Source organism: Heterocephalus glaber, unplaced genomic scaffold (genome assembly GCF_053883595.1).
Source record: "Heterocephalus glaber isolate CG9 unplaced genomic scaffold, H.glaber_assembly_v1.0 deba00001608, whole genome shotgun sequence".
Taxonomy (NCBI): Eukaryota; Metazoa; Chordata; class Mammalia; order Rodentia; family Bathyergidae; genus Heterocephalus; species Heterocephalus glaber.
In genome coordinates, this window is record NW_028258379.1 from 4,881,309 (window position 1) to 4,906,622 (window position 25,314).

At 39.3% G+C, this 25,314-nt stretch overlaps 1 protein-coding gene across 7 annotated transcripts in view; it reads left to right on the forward strand.

The window, feature by feature from the left end:
- Syne2 (spectrin repeat containing nuclear envelope protein 2) overlaps positions 1-25,314 on the forward strand; it is a 335,155-nt gene that overhangs the window by 78,032 nt on the left and 231,809 nt on the right. For all 7 annotated transcript variants that reach the window (XM_013067744.3, XM_021247771.2, XM_087195248.1 and 4 more), the window contains 11 exons: positions 1,085-1,263; positions 4,614-4,810; positions 8,569-8,669; positions 16,550-16,714; positions 17,371-17,483; positions 18,334-18,496; positions 19,984-20,062; positions 20,535-20,722; positions 21,669-21,833; positions 22,805-22,954; positions 24,597-24,770. In XM_013067744.3, coding sequence (XP_012923198.2) covers positions 1,085-1,263; positions 4,614-4,810; positions 8,569-8,669; positions 16,550-16,714; positions 17,371-17,483; positions 18,334-18,496; positions 19,984-20,062; positions 20,535-20,722; positions 21,669-21,833; positions 22,805-22,954; positions 24,597-24,770 — 1,674 coding nt within the window. The remainder of the gene's footprint in view (positions 1-1,084; positions 1,264-4,613; positions 4,811-8,568; positions 8,670-16,549; positions 16,715-17,370; positions 17,484-18,333; positions 18,497-19,983; positions 20,063-20,534; positions 20,723-21,668; positions 21,834-22,804; positions 22,955-24,596; positions 24,771-25,314) is intronic.

The window sequence follows — 25,314 nt, forward strand, 5'->3', positions numbered from 1 at the left end:
AAATAACTAAAAATTTATGTGGGGAAACAAATGCTTGTTTTAGAAAAACTAGAATATAGCATAATTAATTTATGTAAAATTTAAAACATGTAAATCCAGACTATATGTTATTTCTACCTGAATGCATTTATAGTTATAATACAGTAATATGCATGAGAATAATGAAAACTAAATTTAGGGTTAGTATTTTCCTTTGGGAAAGGAGGGAAGTGAAATGAGAGAAACAGCCAAATATGGTAAAATACTAAAATTTGATAATTCGTAGGAATCGATTATTTTTTCCCCATACTTTTCTGGGTCTTTTGAATATAATTATATATTTAAATATAGATAAATAAAAGATAAAAATCATCCGTAACCCACCACTCACAGGTAAGTCCTGTAAACTTCATGATGATATGTCCCTTTGCTATATACATTTAGATCTCTTGCATTAGTTATGGGATTGTTTTTCTTTTTTGGTACCAGGGATTGAACTCGGGACCTTGTGCTTGCAAGGCAGGTGGCAGAACCACTGAGCTAAATCCCCAGCATTCTTTTTTTAGGGGGGAGGGGTACTGGGGCTTGAACTCAGGATCTTGTGCTTATGAGGCAGGTCCGGTGCCACTGAGCTAAATCCCCAGCAGTGGGATTGTTTTTGATGTACTTGATGCTAATTTGATTTTCTTTTTCAGACTTGGCTCTCGATGTGTTTACTATTTTTTCCTTTTAAAGTACATTTGTTCTGCATAGTTTGCAGCCAGGAATGCCTTTGTGTTGATACTGTCTTTAAAGATCCCATAGCCGAGGAGTTGGGTTGGGTTCAGTCAGCGGTTTTGGGCCCTGGGGAAGTGCTGTCAAATCACCTTAGGGACAAGTGGACATGGGATGCCATCCCCAAGGAGATGAGAAATGGTCCAGGCCAAGGGTAAGCACAGGACAGCTAGAGGACAAGTGCTGGTGTTCATGGATTTGCCTGAAGCGCGTTTCTGCAGCAATAAGTTGTCGTTGTTATAGAATATGTTTTAGCTCTTGTTTTGGCTGAAGACTGTGGCTCGGTGCTGGTAACATCATTCTGTGTGTGTTACAATCATACCTTCTGTAGATTGAGGAGCTCACCCAGGCTCTTTCTGGCAATTACAATCAACCTGTGGAAGATGAAAGTGTGGCGGATTCGTCTCCTACCTCAAGTCCTCCAGCTAAGAAATGCTCCACAGTCCGAGCACGGTGGCAGCTGTCTGCAAAGAAAGCCCTTCTCCTGTGGGCTCAGGAGTGCTGTGCCAAGTAAGTAGCTCCTCCAACTGGAAGAGACATGCAGGGTGGCACTGCCCACCACACACGAACTTCCAGGTGGACTTCTGTGGCACCACTGAAACCCCTCCTACTCCTAAGGAGAAAATTCTCCCCTCATCTCACACTGAACTTCCAAACACGGCAATCTGTGAGCTCAGCCATTCTGGTTTCAAAGGCCAGAGGTAGTGTTTCTGGGTAAACTTCCACCAGCTGCTGTGTTTAAATGGCCTTTTTGCAGTGGGGAAATAACACAGTACTTAACTATCCTTTTCTTTAGGCCAATTTCCCTGTGTATCTAGGGGGTAGATTCAGATCTAGAGTTGTATGGCCCTATGACCTCTTTAAAAGTCAAGGCTGTGTCAATGGACTGCATTATCCTCAGGATCTAACGTAGTGGAAGTTCATGATAAGTGTACCGTAAATGTGTGTTGAATAAACGAATTAACAAATGAGTAAGCAACCAATTCATGAAGTTATCTCTTGGTGCTGGCTATAATTATATTAGAGAATACAGTCCTCATTACTTACTCAATTCAGTTAAGAAACAAAGTGACCAGTGAGGCTGTATGAAAAAGTAGGGTTGATGAAGGGAAGTTCATGTTTTTGTTTTTTAAATTTTTTTTTTTTTTTTTGGTACCAGAGATTGAACTCGGGTCCTTGTGCTTGCACAGCAGACAGTGAAACCACTGAGCTAAATCCCTGGCCCCTGTTTTTAAAATTTTTAATCTTTTTGTTTGTTTATTTTGAGACAGGGTCTCACTATGTAGCCCAGACTCGCCTTGAACTCATAGAAATCCTCCTGCCTCAGACTCCTGAGTGCTGAGATTATAGTGTATGCCACAACACCTGGCTTTTTTAAAAAAAAATAAAAACAAGGGAAAATTTTTCTGCTCTTGAGAGGCATTTTGTATTTTCACCAATGGCTGGGATGGAGTTTAGGAAGGATAAAGAGTTAAGATGCAGGAGAGTGCCCCTCTAGAAGAGCTGTAAAGTGTAAAAGGCAGTCCTCAGCTCACTGTGGCATTGTCTGGGTAAACAGAGTCATGCGTATGTTACTGGGGCCTCGCAAATGGAGGACTTCTTAATAAATCCTTCCTAACAAGAGCCTAGGAGGTGGAGGTCAGTTCTGCCTGCAGCCTCATCTGCTTTTAGTGGCCACTCACCTGCTGTATTTAATTTTATTTTATGAGGTACACAAACATACGTGTCTAATGTTTTAAATATATAACGCCAACCTTTTTCTTGAATATACTAGAGAAAATTTTACTTTTGTTAATCCAAAATTGCATGTGTGAAAATCACTATTTTACTATATTCAGATTTATTTCATTTGTGTACAAATAGCCTTCAAACCTGTTCAAAGTCTCATATATTCCCCACTTCTAAAGGGGCCCGTTTCCTGCCCATCACTCTGGAGCCCAGCTTGTTCTCTCTGGGACTGACAGCCATGTCCTCATTGTGGCGCTGGCTTCAGCTCACAGTGAAGCACTGAGCATGGGGCCTGGCGCTCTGCTGTGTGGAGCACCTGCCAGTCAGTGCTGAGCTGGGTCTGGCCCTACACACGGCCAGAACTCCAGCCCTGAGCACACTCTGCAGACAGAGTGCTGGGCTTAATGTCCCAGCCACCAGGGCTCTCTAAATGGCGGCTCTGGACACCTAATTTTTTTTCTTTTTTCTTTTTTCTTTTTTCCTTTCTTCCCTCCCTCCTTTTCTCCTGACTTCCTTCTATTTGTGTTGCAGATTGAACCGGGGTCTCATGCATGCTAGGAAGCTCTTTACCTTTGAGACATCCACCCTCTTTGAGGAGTTCTCATGATTTGATTCATTACATAGTTCACAGAATTTCTTTATGTTTTTATTAGATATTAAAGGAAATTATAGTTGTTCTGAAACATTTCCCAAACACTGTGGGCAACTACACTCTTACAAGATTTCCACGGATCCCTTGTTTAATACGGCTGTATTATTGACTGAGCAATTCAGGATCTCTGTGTACACATGTTAAGCCCCTGGCAGGCAGCATTTGGCAGTGACCCTGAAGCACCGAACAAGAAGGGCAAGGCCTTGTTTCTCAAGGACACGTGCCCTGGAGGGGAAGCAGGAAGAACTGTGATAATTACAGTTGGCAAGAGGATTAGGAAGGATTTACTATGTGGTCAGGCATGTTCAAGCCGGAGAGGGGGTTGCCCTTAGCAGAGGAGGTCAGGGAGGCCTTGCCGAGGAGGGTGCCTTTGACCTCAGACCTGAAGGCCAGGCTTTGGATGGATCAAGGTCTGAAGAAAAAGTATGGAGCATGAGAGTTAATAGGAGTGTGGCTTGGGAAATCGGAAGGAGACCAGCCTGGTGCAGGTACTGTAGGAGAAGAGGAGGTCCAGAGATGGGAGAGGTAGGCAGGGCCTGATCACACAGTGCCTTGTGGGCCAGAGTGAGATGCTGTCACACACAGCACAGATTCACCATTTGCACGTGTGCAGTTCAGTGGTGTGACTTTCACCACTGCCCATGGCCAGAACTCTTTTCCTCTTGTACAGCTGAAATTCTGACCCTGTTGAAGGATACCCCCCCACCCCTCCTCTCTGCAGCCCATTCTGCATTCTGTCCGTATAAATGTGACTACTGTAGCTGCCTCATGTGAGTGAATCAGGCAGTGTTTGTCCTTTTGTATCCAGCTTGTTTCAATCAGTGTAATGTCTTGTAAGATTCACCCATGTTGTAGCACAGCTCAGCATTTCCTTCCTGTTTAAGGCTGAATACTGTTCCGTTGTATGTGAAGACCACATTTGTTCATCAGTTTATCCATAATGACGGATGTTAAGCAGAGGAAAGACAAGGTCTGCTTTCCAGGGAGCTACTAGCCATTGCTTTGGTCTGATAGATCATTTAATCTGAGCCAAGGAGGGGAAAAAAACAACTGTTTCCTGTAGTGAAGGATCTCCACTGTCTGTAGAGGTATAACATCAGCCTTGAGCCTACAGATTGCTGAATGAGGGCCTCAAATGTAAGTGTGATTATCATCTGGGGGCTCTGGAAGCCCGGAGTCAGGCTCCTCTGGATTGTGAATCTGCACACTCTGAGAAGAGCCTGAGAATTTGCATTCCTAACACCTGGTGCCGCTGGTCTGGGGCCCACACTTTGAGAACCATCTTCAGACTTAATCATCAGCACACCTGGCATTGTACTTTAATTTGACAATAAGATCAAAATAAAAATCACTTGCTAAAATGATTTCTTTATTCAGTTCGCTGTCTTATGTTTTAATTGTATTGAATATAGTGGAATATTTCAATATTTAATATATTGAAGAGACTTTTAACAGAGTGTGTCATGCCCTTTTGTGACAGGCATGAGTCCATCAGTGTGACAGATTTTAAGTCCAGCTGGAGAAATGGGCTGGCCTTTTTGGCTGTCATTCATGCCTTGCGACCAGACCTAGTTGACATGAAGAGTGTGAAGCATAGATCCAACAGGGACAATCTGAAAGAGGCCTTTGGAATTGCAGAACGAGAATTGAAAATCCCCAGACTGCTGGAGCCAGAAGGTAAAGAAACTTTTTTGTTTTTAAAACAGTTTTTCTTTTCAGATCCAGCATGCAGTCGATTTAAAAGTAGTTTCTCTATATAAGCAAATATAACAGCATTATATTTTAGTCCTGAAAGGTTGAACTCAAGGTCTTTATTGAATTTCATGAAATTAGGAATTCCTCCCAATTAGTTCAGTAATTGCAGGGCGAGGCCACAGCTGGCAGCAAACTGTGCCTTCGTCAGGAATCACTTGAGCCTTTGTCTTCGCTTCCTTCTGTTGCCTTCCGTGTAGTGTTGTTTTTCACTGTTACTTCTGTTCTGCTCTCTCCCGTATGATGTTTCCTTTGAGTCTTGAATTTGGTTGTTTATGGAGCTCCCTTCTCCCACATCCTTCTCCTCCTCCTCCTCGTCCCAGCTGAGCCTTGGGAGAGCAGAAGCCGAGCTTTCCCTGGTCTCCTTTTATGGTTGCCCAAGCCTTGCCACTGATTCTGCTGTCAGTTGTGTTGGATTGTTAACAAAAACAAGAAAATCCCAAATATGGAATGAGTTTTATTCACAGAGATCATCATCAAATTATAATCTATTTTAACTGTAAAATTAAGATTACTTTACTTTGGATTATATTATTTCATAAACAATATATGAAGCAAAGCTACTGAAAAGAATGAAAGACCCAGCTGAGGATATGGCTCAGTGGTAGACCATGTGCATAGCATGTGCGAGGGCTTAGATTTGATCCCCAACACACACACACACACACACACACACACACAATGAATAAGAAATGGCTCGTAGGATTAGTAACAGTTACACTGGACCAACTGATCAAGGTATAAAGATTCTAGTCTCAGCTTTCTAACTAGGAATGTGTATTATAAATGTTCAACGACTAGTTCTCTAAAACAGTGTGAAATACACAAATCATACATGTCTATTATTATAAATTTTAGTGATATAAGGAATGTGTAGTGCACAGTTACAAATAGTAAAATGCATGGCATGTTTTATTGTAATTTTTTTTTTTTTTTGTACTGGGGTTCGAACTCGGGTCCTTGTACTTTCGAGGCAGGCGGCAGAACCAGCCAGCTAAATCCCTGGCCCGGCATGCTTTATTGTAAATTCCAAGTAGTCCTCAAATGCTTAGCTGATTTTTCTTTAAAAAATTTTTTTTTGATACCAGGGATTGAACTAAGGACCTTGCGCTTGCAAGGAGCCAGGCGGTGGCACCACTGAGCTAAATCCCTAGCCCCTGCTTTGCTGATTTTTGCCAAGCTCTTGTACCTATCTATCTGCAGGTAACGTAGTGTTGAAGCCACTGAGCAAGTGTAGTTCTGATGTGAACATCACGTGATGATTTCTCTTACAGTAATGAGTACGTGGAATAGCAAAGCAGTATGTCAGAATTTCATGTGTTCTTCAGTGACACAAATGACTCCTTTGTTGATCAAACACTAGAAGAGTATTTCTTCATTTTTTATGCTATTCACAATTTAGTAGCTACAGACAGGGCACACTTTTAGGATTTATCTATATTACTAACAATTTTCCCATTTATTTTTTACCAATCAGTGGAAGAACAATAAAATCAATAAAAGAACACTCCCAGAAATATCACATTAGGTGATATTTCTAAGCTCACAAGTAGCCTGTTGATTGTGTGTCTCTGTATATCAGCTTGGGCATTGGTCTGGGTGCAGGCAGGTAGGTGTTACTACTTCCTGTTCAGTGCAGGGGCCCCTCTTTCTTCCCTCCCGTTTACTTCTCCCTTTTCTTTCCCTCCTCCTTTGAGCTTTTCATTATGTTTTTCCTTTAGTTTTCTTTAATTACCTACTTTTGATTATTGTTTTAAAAAAATATTTATAATGCAGTTCTCTAAGTCTTTACTGTTAGTATAAAATATTCTCTTCTCCCCCGCCTTCTCGTCCTCCTCCTTCTTTCTCATCCTCCTCCTCCTCCCCGTTGTCTGCTAGATGAGCAGTCCCCCTACCTTGGCATCCCCCGTAGCTGTATTCCCTTTGTTTTAGTATATGCAAATGAGAAGTCAGCTGATGGAACAGAAAATACCACAAAAGCACATTTCCACTGTGTGAATGACTGCTGATAACTCATTATAAATGGCTTTTATAGCCTGAAAATGTGAAATACATCATTATTTACACAAACTAAACCCCACAGTCATATTTGAATTAAGGAAACTATCTTTTGACTTCATTAAAAATTTTTAAATTTTTATTGGTACACGTTTGCAGTAGATAATAATTATATTCCTTGTGGGAAGCTGGTACATAAGCATATATAACACATCTTGAATCTTTTTCATCCCCCAATCCCTTGACTCGGTTTTGTTAAACTATTTCATCACCATGCATTAAGGTTTCATATAAAATGAGTTATCTTTAAAAAGAAATATCTGTTCAAGGTGGTATCATTATTTTATGCATTTTTTGATATTTACACTTTCTCCGTTAAAGACAGAATAACTTATCTGTTAGAAATCTTTCCTATATTTAAAACCCCACCCCCAGCCTTTTTATTGATAGCTTTCATATGCTTACTGCCTTGAATTATCTCTATATATCTATATCTAGATATATCTAGATATAGATATTTTTTGGTACCGGGGATTGAACTCGGGTCCTTGCGCTTGTGCAGTTGGCGGCAAAACCACTGAGCTAAATCCCCAGCCCTGAATTATATATTTTTATATGTATTAAATTTACTTTCTACCTCAGCCACCTTATAGTGGTTTTTGGGCCCAGTGAACGCATCCGGTAACACATTCATACTGCATTGCACTTGCTGATGATTTTTCTTCTCTCTATAAACTCCTTGAGGGGCAGTAATGTCTTAGAGGGTCTAGCATCTTCTTATTGAGTGAATAAGGGGATGGAATGTAAGGACCCTAAGGGTAAGGACTCTACATCGTGTGTCTTTGTAGTCCCTACCTGTTACCCACATTTGTTAACTGTAAAAATATTTATTTCATTGAATTTAACTGAATTAACAAATAGAGAAGGTTTCCTTTTCAGTAATTACATTATTTGTTTTGACTCCATACAAAGAAACATAAAATTAAGTGGTTTGCCTGTGACATTTTGTATCCCTTTGGTGATTTTGTGATCCACTTACTTTGTCTGTATCCTTAGCGGTCTTGAACTTTAAATTTAAAATTTTTTTAAAGCTTTGTGCAATTCTGTACTTTTCATACTTATTTCACTATAGACCCCTGGAATGCAGAACAGAGCTTAGCCCTTAGAAGGTGCTCAGCAGATTTATTTCATAGATGAATGAATAAACAGTTGGCTGTCTCCAACGAGCCTTCCAATTAATGTGTACTTTGGGAAATGCTTTACAGCACAGTGCATAGGCCACTCTGGCAGGAATCAGTTCTGATAGCTGTATGTTCCTGCATTCCCAGAGGAATTTGTGCCTATGTCTCCAGAAAGGGGAATGCTGTGATTTTCTCCTAACTCCCTGACGGCTATATCCTCACCCATACCACACCCACAGGGCACTTCATTACTACGATGCTGAGGCTGTGCACATACCCATTCGAGGGCTCCACCCAGACCTTTGCAGCTCTAGATCCACTCTGTTAGCCATGGCCCAGGGTCAGAGCAGGGCTGAACCAGCAGAGATTGCATGGCTTGGAAAATACTTAGATTCATTTCGAGAGCTGGTCAGCCCAGTGGCAAAGGCCATGACGTAGTTCTCTTGAGTGCTAATTATAGGAAATCATATCTACAGCTCACTGATGGTGTAATGTGTCTTGCAGATGTAGACATTGTTAATCCTGATGAAAAGTCAATCATGACATATGTGGCACAGTTTCTGCAGTATTCCAAGAATGTGCCTCAGTTTGGAGATAAAGCTCAGGTATGTCTTTATCACTGCAAATCAAGCTCATTTTTGTTGTATATAACAATTGGTTTAATTTTGTAAAGTGAAGTGTAAATTGCACACAGAACTTTCAGTTTTGACAAATGTGTTTACCCTTGTGTACAGTGCTCCAGTCAGGAGGTGAAACATTTTTATTACCCGCAGCATTCTTTCTTGCCTCTCTTCTGTCCCTCCTCCTCATCCCAAATTAAGTTAAGCTGGATCTTAAACAATTTTAGAGATACCAAATTTTTTATCTATTGTAATTTTTATTTTTACTTTGTTGAGATATAATTTGCATACTATAAAATCCAACTATTCAAAGTACATGGTTTAATGGATTTTAGTGCCTGGACATAATTATGTGGCTATTACCATTACCTAAATTTAGCACATTTCCAGTTTGCTTGTTTTTTAGCTTCATATAAATGGAACTGTGTAATTCATATAAATGGAAGCATTGTGATCTGCTACTGGCCCCTGTTTGTTGAGATATTCTTGAATTACTGTGAAATTCCCATTTGATTCTTCAATTTTTCCTTTTTCCTTTCAGTCCGTTACATAAAATATGGATAGAAATTTCATAAAAAGTTGGCAAACTCCCGAGAAAGAACCCTTATTCTTTTTTGAAGATAAATGAGTGTAGTGACTTAGTAAGATGTTTATGATTATAATTTTAAAATTCAAACTGCTTCCTCAAACATGTTTACTTACATTTTATTTGACAAACTGGGTCTGTTTTTCCAGCTGTGACATTGGAGGCTATAAGCCAAATCATTGCTGACTCTGAAGGCCAGACTCAAGCTGAGACCCAGGCTGAGAATTCAGCTCACTTATTTCTGACTGCAGAGCTACACTTTCCTAATTAATTTTCATATTAAAAATAAAAGTTAAAAAATAAATAAAAGTAAAAATTCAACTGTCCAGGAAATTAGATGTAAAAATATTAGAAACACTCTTGCTTACTAGAGGTACAAAAGGCAAATGGTGGTTAAAGAATAGAAATAAGATGTAACTTCTGCCTTATCCTTTAGCAGTAAAATCTGCTCCACCTAAGCAAGCTTCCACCTAAGCAAGAATGTAAGCAGAAGTAATTGTTGCTAATATCTGCATGCTAGCATAACCCAAACCTTCGGGAGTGTTATTTTAGGACCTTTAAAATGTTCAAGATTTATTTTTTATATCTCCTTTCTTTCGAGAGTGAACATCTCCTATTTAGATTTATTGGAAAACACTTCTAAAATGCCTCTTGTGAAGCAGTGATTTAGAATAATGTTCTCTAAAATTGCAGAATAATGGAAATGGATAGGCAGGATAAAAGGGGATGTTGCTTACCCTCACTCCTTTTTAAAGCACATTATGATGTTCAGATGCTAGTTTCAATCTATTTTAAGATTTAAGGTGTTACAGAAACAAGCAGGATTACTCTTTAGCATAATGAATCATCGGTGTATAATGGTGACATTATTTCACAGAAATTTTAAGTTGTTAATTGTATTGTTAAAAAAATCCTCATATAGTCTAAGTGCATGTGTGTGTGCGTGCACATACATGTGTGTGTGTGTGTGTGTGTGTGTGTGAATCACAGGGCGAGGCAGAAGGTGCAATGGCCTGGCTAAACCTGCAAGGGAAACAAACTACAGCAGGTACAAAAGGACACAGAAAATTAGGCCTGCTTTAAAAAGTATCATGTAAGTGTGATGTTGAACATCTGCTTTTTGTTTATTCTTCTAGGGAAGAGTAGTAAATACATTTTTGGAAAGCTCTTTTGGAGTTGAATATTTAACATTAAATCCACCCTGGGTTTTAGGGCTCCTGAAAGATGAAGGCACATATGAGTCACAGGTAATCCTGTTAAAATGCGTATTTGGACCCACCAGTTCTGGAGCAGGGCCTGAGACTGCATTGGAACACAACTCCTGCTCTGCCAGTCCTGCTCTTTGCATTACTGAGTAGTGTGGTTCCCCAGCAAGCATTGGCAGACTGCAGCCCATGCGCCCTGATACCTATTCTTGTAAATAAAATGGTCCTAGACTACAGCCATGCTTGTTTAAGTATGGTCACTCCACAACCTGACTTGAGTAGCTAGGAGAGAGACTGCACAGCCCATAAAGCCTGGGATATTTACTGTTTCCTCACATTAAAAGCCACCCAGCCCCCGGTTTCTAGCAGAAAATGCTGTTCACCAGAAAAGGAAAAATCAGGAAGTCAGCCGTGGACATCCTAGAATTTCAGGACAGGTCTTCAACCAAGACTTCCTTTGGGGAATAATGACCACCATTATTCGCTCCACATTTGGAACATCTGCCGTGTCCCTGGCCCTTGCCAATAAGCACTTTATAGGTTAAGAATCTTGCTGAGTTTGGATTATTATTTCAGTTTTACAGATGAAGACAGTAGGGGTTAGAGGGCCTAAATGTCCATAACCACTAATAGCTTTGCATTTGTTGTTGTTGTTTTTGGAAACAGGGTCTCACTTTACTGCCCATCCTGGTCTCGAGCTCCTAGGATCAAATAAATGATCTTCCTGCCTCAGCCTTCCAAATAGCTGGGACTACAGCGTGTCCCATTGTACCCAGCTTGCCTAAAATTGAATGAGAATGACTCAGTAGTTATACTTTAAGTAACATTTATGGAACTGATGACTCCTAAACATTAATATTTCATACAAATATGAACCAGGAAAAGCACTATTAAATTTTTGAGGGCAGGAAGAAAGTGGTCTTTAGTCAAGATAAAAACAATTGGGAAGGGCTGGCTCAAGCTCAGTCATAAGCACTTTGAGAATCATTGTGCATAGCTGCTGTGATATAGTTCTCAAACCCACTCAGTCATTTTGTTGTGAACATATATTTGGGGAGAACAAACCCAGCCACGTTTTGCAGGTGGTATCCTGATCTGTCCTCTAGATCTAGGTGGTTCTGCTGCTCCATTCCTGTGGACACCCAACAGTACTGACAGAGGTCACAGACTAAAAGCAGTGTCATTATGTCGTGCCCAGAAACCAGCTCAGAGAGAGAATGCTGGATTCGGGGACTGCACCTTTCTCTTAAGTCAAAACTTAAATATTATCTTCAGCTGTAGACTTTAAAATAGCGGAGTATATTTCAAAAATGGAATAAGTGTTTCAGTCTTCAAAATAGTCTTCTAATGATAGAGTCTGCTGTCCTTTATGGAGTCATTCAGTGAAGGAAAATATCCTTCATGAATGTTCTGTCCCTAAAGGCAAATGTGCGGGAGCCGGGTGAAGGCCATGGACAGTTGGGAGATGCTGGGATGGTCTGCACCACCAGGTGACTGCCCTGCCCTGCCCTGGTGAAGAACGTTCAGAGAGCAGCTTGGTTGTGTTGCTGAAGACTTTACTGTAGACTTCTGTGAGGAAGTCTGTGAAAGACAGACGAGGTGCTTCCTCAGGAAGTGGGATAGTATTCTTACCTTTTTCCATGGTAACATTTGGATAGCAGTTAGATTTACTAATTTTTTTTCTGTTTTTTGCTGTACTGGGGATTGAACCCAGGGTCTTCACACTGAACTACATCTTCAATCCTTTTTAAACTTAATTTTAGTTTTTAATTTTGAGACAGGGTCTTACCAAGTTGCTAAATTCCCCAGACTAGGTTCAAACTTGTGATCCTCCGGCCTCAGCCTCCCAGAGTGCTGGGATTATAGGATTATAGGGGTGTGCCATGTTGCCCAGCTTTCTGTTAACATTTTGACTCTACTTTTTCATATCATGCTTTTGTGTTTGCTCTAGAGATTACACTATCCACTCTAAACTTTTAAGTCTATTTAGTTGTACAGTTTCTTTTCTCTACTTTTTTTTTCTTTTGTACCAGGGATGGAACTCGGTTCCTTGCGCTTATGAGGCAGGCAATGGAACCGCTCAGCTAAATCCCCAGCCCTGTGCAGCTTCTTTTGACATGTAAAGATCTTGCAGTCAAACTGATTTACTTATCTCCAATTCTTTATGCTTTAATTGTTTTACATAGGTTATATTGTTATATATATGACACAAACATAGTTTATACCACGGTATAATTTTTTTCACTCTAATCAGCCATATATTTTAAGGTGCCTCGGTTGTACAGTTGAGATGGCACATAAATTTCATATAAGCAGCCATGTATTTCAAAGAATTTAAGAGAAAAAATTAAGTAGTTTTTCATATTCTTCTAGATGTTTACCATTTCTAATTCTTCCTATTGATTTTTAGCTTCCATTGAGCCACTTCCCTCTGCCTAAAGACTTAATTTACTCTTATAAACAGTGACAACAACTTTGCTTAGTTTTCCTTGATCTCTTGATCTCTAAGTGTCTGTATTTTGCCTTCATTTTTAAAACCGTTATTGAGGTATAGTCCACTGATCATAACATTTTAAGTGGATAATGAAATAATTTTTGTAATGAATTTACCGAGTTCATTAAAGGGGAATTTATTCTTTTTTTGTGTGTGGAACTAGGGGTTAAACTCAGGACCTTGTGCTGCCAGACAGGCTCAGTGCCACTGAGCTAAATCTCCTGCCCTTGGAGTTCAATCATTTTAATGAACTTACAGAGAGATTTCATAGCCCAGGAAGTCAAAACCCCTTGCACTGGCCCTGCATAGGGGAAGTGTGGCTGTCAGGAGGGACAGGTTGTTTTTTTTTTTTAGGTTGTTTTAAGAATATGTTCGCTGTGCCGTTTACCAAGTGTGTCACATCACTGTCCAGTAGCTTAGCAGAACCGCCCTTGTGGAGGGCGAGCTGCAGGGAAGTGGGGCTCCAGGAATCACTGCGTGGGCATCACTGCCTTGCCTGCACCTGCTGAGCGCTGCTCGGAGCCTGACTCTCGTGGGGGCACAGGAGCCATCTGCGCTGGCTCCTTCCCAGGACAAAGGGAAGGATGAAGATGCTGCCTGTGCTGCTCATGCTTCTCCAGGCTGTAGAGACTCGGCTTAATTTAATGGAAAATAATTTGGAAAAATTACACTAAATGATGGGGAAAACCACAAAAAGAATTACTTTGCACAATTAAGTGCTGCGAATTGATAATATCTTGGAAATCTGTTCTTTAGTCAGGTAGACGGCAACTCATTTTCTTGGTGGGGCAGAATGAGACACGCTGATTTTCAAGTCATCAGGTGTGTAAGCGTTAATATCATCCAGAGAGCATTTGGTTCGATAGTTTGAGAACACAGATACCTTAAACCATTGAAAGGATCCTAGTAAGTGGTTTAAGTTGACTGTGGAGAAGAGCAGCAATATCTGATTTTAACCTGGTAAGATCTTACATAAATTTTCAGCCAAATTCAGAACTAACTGACTGAGACAGGAAGTATGGAGCCTGCTTTCTGTGTTAAGTGAGGAAGGAATGGAAGGCAAACATTGCCTTGGTTTTTCCTCTTGTGTTTGCTCCATAAATATTTTGTGTGTGACCTTGAGTTTGATGGATTTGATTTTATTCAAAATGAATGTTTCATACAGCTTTCTCCGAGTTGTGCAAAGAATTATCATTGAATTAAGAGTTTTGGTTCTAAGCTTCTCTTTAACCCAAGAACTTATCAATTTTATAGCTATTTTTATTTTTTTTTTGGCAAATACACAAATAGGTATAGTAAAATCACATGGTAAGGGCTGGGATGTAGCTCAGTGGTAGAATGCTTGTCTAGCATGGGCAAGGCCCTGAGTTCCAGTTCTGGCGTCACAGAAGGGAGGGAGGGGGAGAACCCATGCCAACTTGCTTCTGTTAAAAATTTGCAATAATGAAAACATTATTGGGTCGGGGATTTAGCTCAGTGGCACTGCACCGGCCTTGCAAGAGCAAGGTCCTGAGTTCGATCCCCAGTACCCCCCAAAAAAATTAAATCTAATTAAAAAGAAAAAGAAAACATTATTGCCAGAGTCTTGATGGCATATAGTTAATGATTTACGGTTGTATTACAATTGTAGGATTGTTCTTGTAATATGTCTTGGAGAGAATAAACTTGCAAGGCAAAAAAAAAAAAAAAAAGACAAAGCAAAATGTAAAACCTATAGTATTTAATGCTTCTATTGTGTGAATAGGTACATTTGACCACCTTATCGAATGTGGTTTTTTCTTCTTTTGTTTTCTGTGGTACTGGGGACTGAACCTAGGGCCTTACACATGCCAGACAAGTGCTCTGCCACTGAGCTGCTTACCCAATTCCTGGCCTCATTCTGTGTATCTGAGGTGTTGAATTTTGTTTACATTCTTGAATGAATGAATAATGAATCAAATAACCCATGTAATATATGAAGTTTGCCCACTCTTTCCTCTGGTTGAAAACAATTTAACTCAGAATAGTAATGATTCGTTTGGTAGATCCAGATCATAGAAAGAGAACATACAGGCTTCAGACTCATACTTTTCATCAGAGTAAGTTATTGGTGGAAAACAAATTTTGGTTTGTGCTTGAAGTTCAGAGGAGTGTCTTTGGGTCAGGTTAGGAGGGTCACAAAGGCAAAAGTGAGTCACGCTGCTAAAAAGTCCTATTCTTGATGGATTGGTGCTACTGTCCAGAAGAGAGGGGCCTTGGAGGTGGATTTTTATTGTGCTTAAGAAATGCAGCTGCAGTGATTGTAGGGTGCTCCCCGAGAGTCACGGCCACATCTTCCTAGGCCTGGACTTGTCTGATGCTCCCCAGAGGGGCCTCAGGGCAGAGCTTTGTCCTTCATTTCTCTAACTGGCCTTTTGACCAAAGGAGTCCTGCTAAACTTTACTCTTCCATCCATCCCTGGCACAGGGGTCTGGGCAAGGTCCTGCTCTTGTTTTGATTCGTTTGTTTTATTGTGTGCTTTTTTCTTTTATATTCACACTTTCTATTCATTCCCATTTCTTCTGAGGCAGTCATTTTTGAAGTGTTTAATATGTACCCTTTTGTTTTACATATTTTTGTAAAATACACTTTGAATTTACAAACACACATACACACACATATTTCAACTGTGTAAGTTGAGTTACATGTCATTTCTGCGGTACTGGGGATTGAATTCATGACCTCGCACTTGCGAGGCAGGGGCAGCACCACTGAGCTAAATCCCTGGCCCTGTTTCTTGCTTTTATTTTGGAGTGCAGTGGGTGTAGTTAAGGGACGTCCAGGTCACCAGTGGTGTGTATAATTTGGTCCCGGCTGTAGCACAGCGTCCCGTGGTCCCATGCATGTGCTTTATCCCTCAGTCCTTCACAGTAGGTTGTCTGTAAATGTTTCCTCACCAATGAATGAATGATTGTGTGAGTTCCGTGGTGTTCAGAAGGCAGGAAAACCTGGATCGAAGGGCAGCAACCTTGAAGGCGAAGGCAGGAGAGCACATGAGTGTTTGGAGAAAAAGGAGCTGTGGGGATTGTGTGACTCCTGTGCATGTGGGGTGTGGCAGGAAGGCCAGGAAGGGAGAGGTCTGGCTGGACTGGGAGGCTGGGGAAGGACAGATTGTAGGAGATAAAATGGAGATATCTAATGTGAACACATGTTTAAGGCCAGCAGGGAAAATAATCTCTAAATCTGTGTGGAAAGTGAAGTTACAATGTCAAAGAATACAAGGACATAAAGATTTCAAATGACGGTCCTTGATTATGACTGGCCCTGCTTACAGCAGTGCTTTAAATAGTTTGAATTTTCCCCATATAACTTATTATGAATTTATCCAAACATTCCCTCTTCTGGTGCCTTCTTTTCCTACAGCTTTTGAACAGATTACATTCTTGATCTGCAAGTAGCTAAATGATATTTAGAACTTTTATCTGTTGATAAAGATTTCCTTGACTAATGGATCCCATGTGTCAGTCTTGGCTTGCAGGGAAACTTTAAAGAATGTATTGTACTGTAAGTAAAGAAGTAAGCTAGGAAAGTTCTGCTGAAGGACCTCTTCCCTTGTTTTCAGATTAATGCACAGAAGACAAAGCTAGATGATGCCTTGCCCCTGCCCCTCCATGAAATCGAGGACTGTCTTCGGGAGGTAGAGGAGCTGGTGGAGAAAGAATTGCAGGCCTCCCAGGATTCCTCTGAACCCGTGACTCTGACCCAGGAGAAAATGACTTCATTTAAGGTTGGAAAAGCAGAAGAGACATGGAAAGCCAGTACTGGGTTAGGGTCTGTTCTTGAGGAAGATTTTGTCATAGAAAGAAGGGCAAATACAGCAGTATCTGAGGGTGATGTAGAATGCTTTCGCTGGGATCTTGAGGATCCAGAAGACATTTTCATGTTCATGACTATTGTGCTTGTTCAAGGGCAAAACAATAAGAATAGAGTCCAGTAGGTTCTAAGCAACTGACCAGAAAAAGGCTGGGGTGGGGGAGACTGGTTTAAAATGAGAGATTGGGTTCTCCCTAAAATGGTGTGAATGAATTTGATAACTGAGATCTGTAGCATTTGAGCTCCCAAAGGAATGGAAACTGCACCAGTAAACAAAAGATTTTGATAATGGTTTTTACCAAAGAAACTGCAGTCTGCTTAAAAGATTTATGTTAAAATATTTATCCATAAAATTTTAGTTAGAAAGGGGATTTATGACTTTTTTTTTTTTGGTACTGGGGATCTAACTCAGGTCCTTGCACTTGCACAGCAGGCGGCAAAACCACTGAGCTAAATCCCCGGCCCGATTTATTACTCTTTTGAAAGAAAACATAATGTGAATAGATAAGCAAATTCATTTATAGTGTTTGGCAATAAATCTGGTTTATGTCATGCTACGTTTCTTTTCAGAATCTGAAGGATAGATTTGAGTATCATTCGAATATTCTCCTGGCCTTTGAAAATAAAGATGAGGAACATTTGCCATTGGTACCACCTAACAAATTGGAGGAAATGAAAAGTCGGTTAGTAACACCATCATTTTACAACTGCTGCCACTGTTTATGTTTCAGCAATAGTATGACACCAAAGGAACCACAAAAATGTGGATACTTGGATGACTTGATAACTTTTCTCTTTTAAATCTGTTTTTTTTGGTACCGGGGATCGAACTCGGGTCCTTGAGCTTGCAAGGCAGGCGGCGAAATCTTTTAAATCTTGACAACAATAACTTCATGTTTTAGGTAGCCTTGTATTGTGCTAGCATCAGTTTTTATTTTTTCTGGTACCGGGAATTGAACTCAGGACCTTGTGCCTGCCAGGCAGGTGCCGCACCACAGAGCTACTTCCCCAGCCCTTAGCATCATTTTTTATTGGATGGTAGAATGCTATGATGTGAACTTTGTTCTTTTGAGCTTGTTTTCTCATTTGTGAATATAGCATAATTAAAATCACTCTGTCCATATCTCACAAGGGTATTGGATCAAATCTGGAAGCACTTTATATACTGTAGAATGCTATCAACATAAAGGTTATTTAATTGGTATTTGTCTACATCATCTTTTTTTCTTATTATTCGTAAGTAACTTATTAGAATAAGAGGGAGTTAGCCATAATAATGAAAACTGCTTTAATATGTACACTTTTAAATTGTAGTTCCAATTTGTAGTTTGGATTGTAGATTGTAGTTTTCCAGATTACTAAGATATCTTGTTGACCAATATTTTATTACAAGATTTCTCAGTAGGGAATCATTTAGGTATTTGTACCTTAGAAGTGGTTGTTTTCTAACTTGCCATGTTTGTTTTAAATTGCTTTAAAAGGGGGAAGGGGGGCTCTATCAAGTTAAATTCTAAAACCTGCACTATTTTCCAGACTCAACAACATTTTGGAGAAAAAATTCATTCCACTTCTCGAATTTCATTACCATAAGTGCTCAATTCTTGGTTTGCTGGATGAAGTGAAGTCAAAATTGGATGTTTGGAACATCAAATATGGGAACAAAGAATCCGTGGAATTATTGCTGGAAGACTGGCATGTAAGCTGTTGTACTTTGTCTCAGGCAACTTTTTCATGTCTGGGTGCTGGGTTGGCATTTTTCCCTGGCACAGTTTCTCACCAGTTCTTCAGATTTGGCGGTAGGTTTGGTTGGCAGCTCTTAGTAGCTTCATGTTCTCTCTTTTAGTTTTTGAACCGAAGATCGAACTCTGGACCTTGCGCTTGCAAGGCAGGTGGCAGAACCAGTGAGCTAAATCCCCTGCCCTCTTAGTAGTGTCAGTAATTCCTGGAAAAAACAATTGCAGGTAGGCAAGTAGCAGGCAGGGGGAATGGTAAGAAAAGGTAGTTGTTTACAAAATTGAGTTAGCCAGGACAATTAATACAACAGAGAAGATTTCAGTGTTTTTTCTATTAAAAATTCCTCTTTTATTTGAAATTTTTGTCTCATATATTTTTCTTTTTCTAATTTGTCGTTTCATTCAAAAAGTTTTTTGATCTTAGCCTCTTAATTTTTAATTGTGGGAAAAATAATACATTTTCAGTTTTGTCTTGATGGTTTTTTTGGTTTTAACCCTTCCAATTTATAGGAAAAAATGTTTCAAGTGAGTTAAATATAGATGTGATTTCAGGTTTAAATTAAAACTGAACCATTACAGAAATGTCATGTCTGCACCTGGGCCCGATCCTTCTTTCAGTTTCTCTGTTTTTGGAAATAAGGGGAAAAAAAGGAGAAATCCAAGGCTGTAAATTTCAATGCAAAATTGAAAAAAATTGTGAAGAGAAATTTATTTACAGTTCATAGTTTAAGCATTGTATGTTCCAGAACAAGAAGCATCATTCTAAACTACATTTGGAGTATTTTTATTTCTTTAACCTTCTTTGAATTTTCATTTTTCTACTTAATTGTAATAGTTCATTGGCCAAGTAGTAAGTGTACAGCAAATACGAGTTTTGTTTGTTTGTTTGTTTTTTGGTACTGGGGATCGAACTTGGGTCCTTGCGCTTGTGCAGCAGGCGGCGAAACCATTGAGCTAAATCCCCAGCCCCATGAATTTGAATTAGCTCAGTACTTTTCTGTAGCAGAGTTTAGTTAATGGTAGTTTCTCAGGTGTTCTGTGTGGTGGATGGCAGGAATTTTTAACATAATATGTCTAACAAAAGCCTAATATTAATAACACACCTGAAAGATCAGCTGATAAAACTATGCATATTAATAAATATATGGAGTAGGAGATTTTGAAATTGCTATAGTTAGCTTGACTTTTCCCACAAGAGCAAAACCATTGTAGACTTATATCTCCCTGCATTAAATCTTGTCCTGTGTCATAATTATACAGTGACTACTCATAGTTACATCTCCTAAATCTCAACTCTTCCTTCATAAACTACCCTTTCTCTTTTTCTACTCAAATGCATATTATTAAAGTACTAAAAAAGTTTGGCTGCCGTGTGCTTCATCAATAACTTGATATCTTAGCATATTTTAAAATGTAAAATATCATCCATTATTTTTCCTTTTCTTCACAGAAATTTATTGAAGAAAAAGAGTTCCTAACTCAACTTGACATTTCTTTTCAAAGATGTGAAGAAATGTATAAGAATTTGGGTAAAGTGATTCAGTTACTTTTTTGATGGAATAACCACCACTTAAAAATAAGATTTCATCTTTCTACTTTAAAGTTTTAGAGATTAGTTTTATATGTATATTTTCCTTGGAAAGTTCTTGCTTGCTTGCTGATGGATTGATGGATTGATTGACAACAGTAGTAAGGATTGAACCCAGGGCCTTGGCCATAAGCTGCATCTCCAGCCCTTTAAAAAAAAATTTTTTTTTTGAGACAGGGTCCTGCTGGGTTGCTAAGTTGCCTGAGTTGTGCTTGAACTTGCCACCCTGCCTTAACCTCTTAGAATGCTGTGATTACAAGGATGCACCAGTATGCCTAGCTATGCTTTCATTTTTGATATTGTCAGAAAACATGTTTATTTTGCTACTGTCCGTTAATATCCAAATGCTTTTTTAACAGTATTAAGAAAAAGCTGTTTGCTAACATTACTTTCTTGTTTTGCTAATGCTGTAGCTGGCAAATGTGAAACTATTAATGAGCAATACATGATCATGGAACAGAATATTTGCGTATGCAGAAAAAATACAGAGAATGTGAAATCAACTCTGCAAAAGGTCCTGGCATGTTGGACTACTTACTTGGCAAACCTTCGCTCACTAAAGGCTTGTTTTGAGGACACAAAGAAGGGAGAAGCTACAGAGGTATTTGCAGTTTGATGACACCATTTCACTTTGACTTTTTTACTTTGTTTTGTTTGGGAATTCTCATTTTCAGTCCAAAGATAAAAATCTAGAAAACTGCAAACACGTCTTTTGGGAAATTCTCCTAGGTCTTAGAAGAGGTTTAGCTGCTTCTTGATATAATTGCCAGAAAGACATTTTCTCTACATTATAGGTTTTACACACAGAGCTTTATTGGGGTTCAGTTTATGTATACAGTAGAGCTTTTAGAAAATATACTGCATTGCTAAGCTTTTACAAGAGGTAATAAAAGGCTTGTGGGACTGGATACCTCGCAGGCACATTTAAAATAAATTCCTAGGCTGGGGATTTAGCTCAGTGGTGCCGCCCCCTGCCTCGCAAGTGCATGGTCCCGAGTTCGATCCCTGGTAGCAAAAAAAAAAAAAAAAGAATGGGAACTATTGGATAATTGTGTGAAAAAATTGCTGAAGCATTGAGAAAGCCCAAGAACCTGTTCTGTAAGCTCATCAACCCCTCAGAAAGATAAGAGCAAATGCTTCCTGGGAGTCCAGGACCAGGAGTAAGAGCAGGTGCTGAGTACCTGCAGCCCGCAGTTAGAAAGAGTTCCGTCTATAAGGGCAGAGTCCAAGTCTCTGTGAAGACCTTCACTCTTGGTTTTGCTTCGAATTAGCCTCAGTAGAGGTTATTATAGATCATAGAAAGACAAATATACTCCTAAATACAGTGGACCCTCAAGTTACAACCGACCTGACATATGAACAACTTGGGCTAATTAGGTTAATGGAAGATTCATCTGCCTCTTGTTATCTATAGCATGTACCCAGATAAACATCCAGATCTCAGCTGGATGACTTACAACTAACTTGAGTTACAACCAGCCCTCAGGAGCAGATTGAGTTCGTAAGTCAAGTGCCCACTCTATTTATGTTGCTTATATGTTATGTAGGTTTCCTTTGAGACACTATCCCAATGGAACGCTGACCATGCTACTTTAAATGAAGTGGGACATTTCTTAATTGGAGTCAGCAATGATGAAGTGAGATCATCTATTTCTAAAGAATTGCGAAGACTGAATAAAAGATGGAGAAAGTTTATTACTAAAACTCCACTTGTAAGTTATTTCTTTGAATTTTTCCTTCTTCCCTCCCTCCCTTCCCTCCCTCTTTCCCTTCCTTGCTTCCTTTGTTTCTTTCAACAGCTTTATTGAGATATAATTCACATGCCATACAATTCACTGGTTTAGTGTGTATGGCTCAGTGTTGTTTACACATGCACAGAGTTGTACAGCTACTAGCATAACCAATCAGAACACACTCATCAGGTCTTGAAGAAGCCCTGCACCCTTTAACAGTCACTCCCTATTTCTTCCCAAACCTCCCATTCCTAGGCAATCACTGATCTACTCCCTTTCTCTATACATTGGCCTGTTCTGGATATTTCACAAAAAAGGAATCATACAATAAGTGGTCTCTTGTGACTGGCTTATTTTTGCTTGACATAATGTTTTAAAGGTTTATCCATATTAATTATATGTGCTTCATTTCTTTTTGTTAAAGAAAAATAGTCTATTGTATGGATATACCACTTTTTCATTATTCACTAGTTGATGTACATTTGGGTTCTTTCCACTTTTTTAGCTATTATGAACAGTGTGCATATTGACATTAGCATATAAGTGTCTGTGCAGACTTATGTTTTAATTTCTCTTGGTGTATATCTAAGACCACTTTTAATTCTTGGATTCTTTCTATGTACAGCTTTTTAGTTGAAATTCATTTATCACCAATAGAATAAACATAATTTCGCCTGTTAGATTTCAAACTGCTTGAGAACATATACTCACTTATCTTCATATTTACATAGTGCCTCAAAAAGCAGACTTATAATAAATATTTTTAATTTATTCTTTTCCTTCTTATTAACAATTTGAGACTTAGGTGTTTTCTGAGACATTCCCCATTTTATAATATTGTTTTTGACTGATAAACCCCCAAAATATGTTTGAATATATTATGTCCACTGACTTTTATATATTAGCCTACAAAAGAAATATGAGCGTTAAATTTCATGAAATTTATATAGGAAATGAAACTACCACTTACAAAAAAACAGGATCAGCCCATTCCTGAAGATTCTGGAAATACTCTACTATCTAAAGAAGAAAAACCAACTGTTGATTTTTCAATGGATTCGTCAGTAGAATTTCCTGAAAATCACAATCAAAATTTAAAGGTAAAATAGTTACAGTTTGTAGGAATAATTTACCTTTGCTGCTTTGCCTTTTAAAACACCATATTGTTGAAATAGCGGTAAGTGTGTGGAATATTAGATAACAGTTACAATACGAACATTTTCCAGGAAACGTATGGGTGGTTCCCTTCCTGGGGCAGCCACTTGCCGGAAAGTGCTGTGCACCTCCTCCCACGTGGAGGGCCCCCCCCAGCAGAAGTGGGTGGGGCTTCCGAGTGGTGTCAATTGAGTGGATATTTTTTTAGATGGCTTCTGATAGTTCTCAGAAATAGGCTAACTTTAGGTTAGCTCCTGAACTCTTTGTGTCTTGCTTTCTTTTTCTAAAATGGGGACAAATATTCATTGTGCTTTTTTTTTAATTTGGAAGACTTTAGATTATAGATATGAATGTGGAAAAGGAAAAAAACCCATACATACATAAGATATAATACCCATGGTTCTGAACTGTGCTTCCTACAGAACACCAACTTACCCAGTTTTCCTTAAGCAAGTAATTTCAGCTGGCTTTGGCTAGTTGCCACAATGGTGCTGCACTTCCGAACCATGAGAATGCCTGGTCAGGGCTGGGGTTTAGGTCGGGGGTACTGTGCTTGCCTAGTGTTTGGGGAGCCCAGGGTTCAATACCCAGCACTACAACAAACAAGCAAGCAAGCAAAAAAAACAACAGAAAAGAATGCCTAATACGGAAAATCTAGAAAGATCTGAATTTATGCAATATGCTTTCAAATGCAATAGTTCTGAGCATTTACAGTGTGATCTGATTAAAACAAAATGAGATTGTATTTATCACATAAAGCTGTAGCATATGAACCTATAGAATGAACCTATAGAATTATTAATGGGACAAGATGTCATTTTTCATGATTTTTTTTTTTGGGTACTGGGGATTGAACTCGGGTCCTTGTGCTTGTGCAGCAGGTGGCGAAACCACTGATCTAAATCCCTGGCCCTCATTTTTTATGATTTTGAGTCTCTTTTTGATGGCAGGTTATAGCAACTATTATTGACACCTGTATTTAGTTGTATATGAGTCTTAGAAATATGAAAAGTCTAATTTTCTAAGCTGTTATTTGTAAATGAAGATAATACTATTTAAGTGATAGAAATTAAAATTAAAATAATAGATGTGAACAAACTTTTCAGTTTTAAAGGATATATATTGTTGCAAAGTGTTACAGTCCAAACTAGGTTGTGTATCATTAATATGCAGTCATGTCCTGCATAGTGAAGTTTGGGTTGGCGAGTTACAGAACACACAGAGCTGGCTGTAGCCTGGGTGTGTAGTGAGTGATACCATCCAGGCTTGTGTCCATTTGCTTTGTGATAGTCACACAACAGAACTGCCTCACTGATGCATTTCTTGAATTGTACTTTTTTTTTTTTTTTCGTACTGGGGATTGAACTCCGGACCCTGTACTTGCGAGGTAGGCGGTGGAACCACTGAGCTAAATCTCCGTGACCCGCTGCCCCCCATGCATTTCTCAGCTTATCCCTGCTGTTAGGTGACAGAAGACTATGGATTGAATTAACGTTCTTCAGGAGAGCAGTGCAACTTTTTAAAATGGAAAATTATTTTATAATGTAAATGTTGACAATTTCTTAGTGATAATTTTGAATGTTATAGGCCATGGAAGAACATGAAAGAGACAATAAAGAATCCCAAGGACGACTGAAAGTGGCTGAAGAGGTCAAAAAACTTGCTGGACAAGTGGAAATCTGGGAGGCAGAAACCAAATCTGCCTTGGATCTCCTGAGACATGGAGATGCTGTGGATAGCTCCTTGGAAGAATCTTTGCAGGTAAGAGTGGAAAAATATTAAGCAGACATTTTCTGGTTGTAGACTCATGTTTTAATATATAAACAGAAAGGCTTTAAATAAAAAGTTTTAAAACAAGTAGTAATATGCCTACAGTTTTAATTTTCTTTATTTGGAGTTTTAAAAATGGCATGGTATCTGATCCCTGATCATCTGGGATTTAGCTTGAAATACCTAATGAGAGGACGTTCTTGGACAGATTTTCCCAGCTGTAGAATGGGTATTCTCTTGCATCAGAGGACAATGGGGACATCAGTGAGTTCAGTCTCACATCTCTCAGTGCAGTAGAAACATAAGATTACACCATTTGTGCTTTGAAACTTCTCCCATGGAACAAGCTGCTTCCCCTCCCTACTTGATATAGGGCGGGTGAGTGATGTCCTCAGAACCCCGTCTGTCTGTATTCTCACGGATAAGCAGTGAGGCTGAGTGTATTTCAGTATTACTTAGTTCTCCTAGGAGGGAAGTTATAATTGAGGTTTTTACTGAGTCCCAGCTCAGCTATAAAATCTACAGAGCATACATT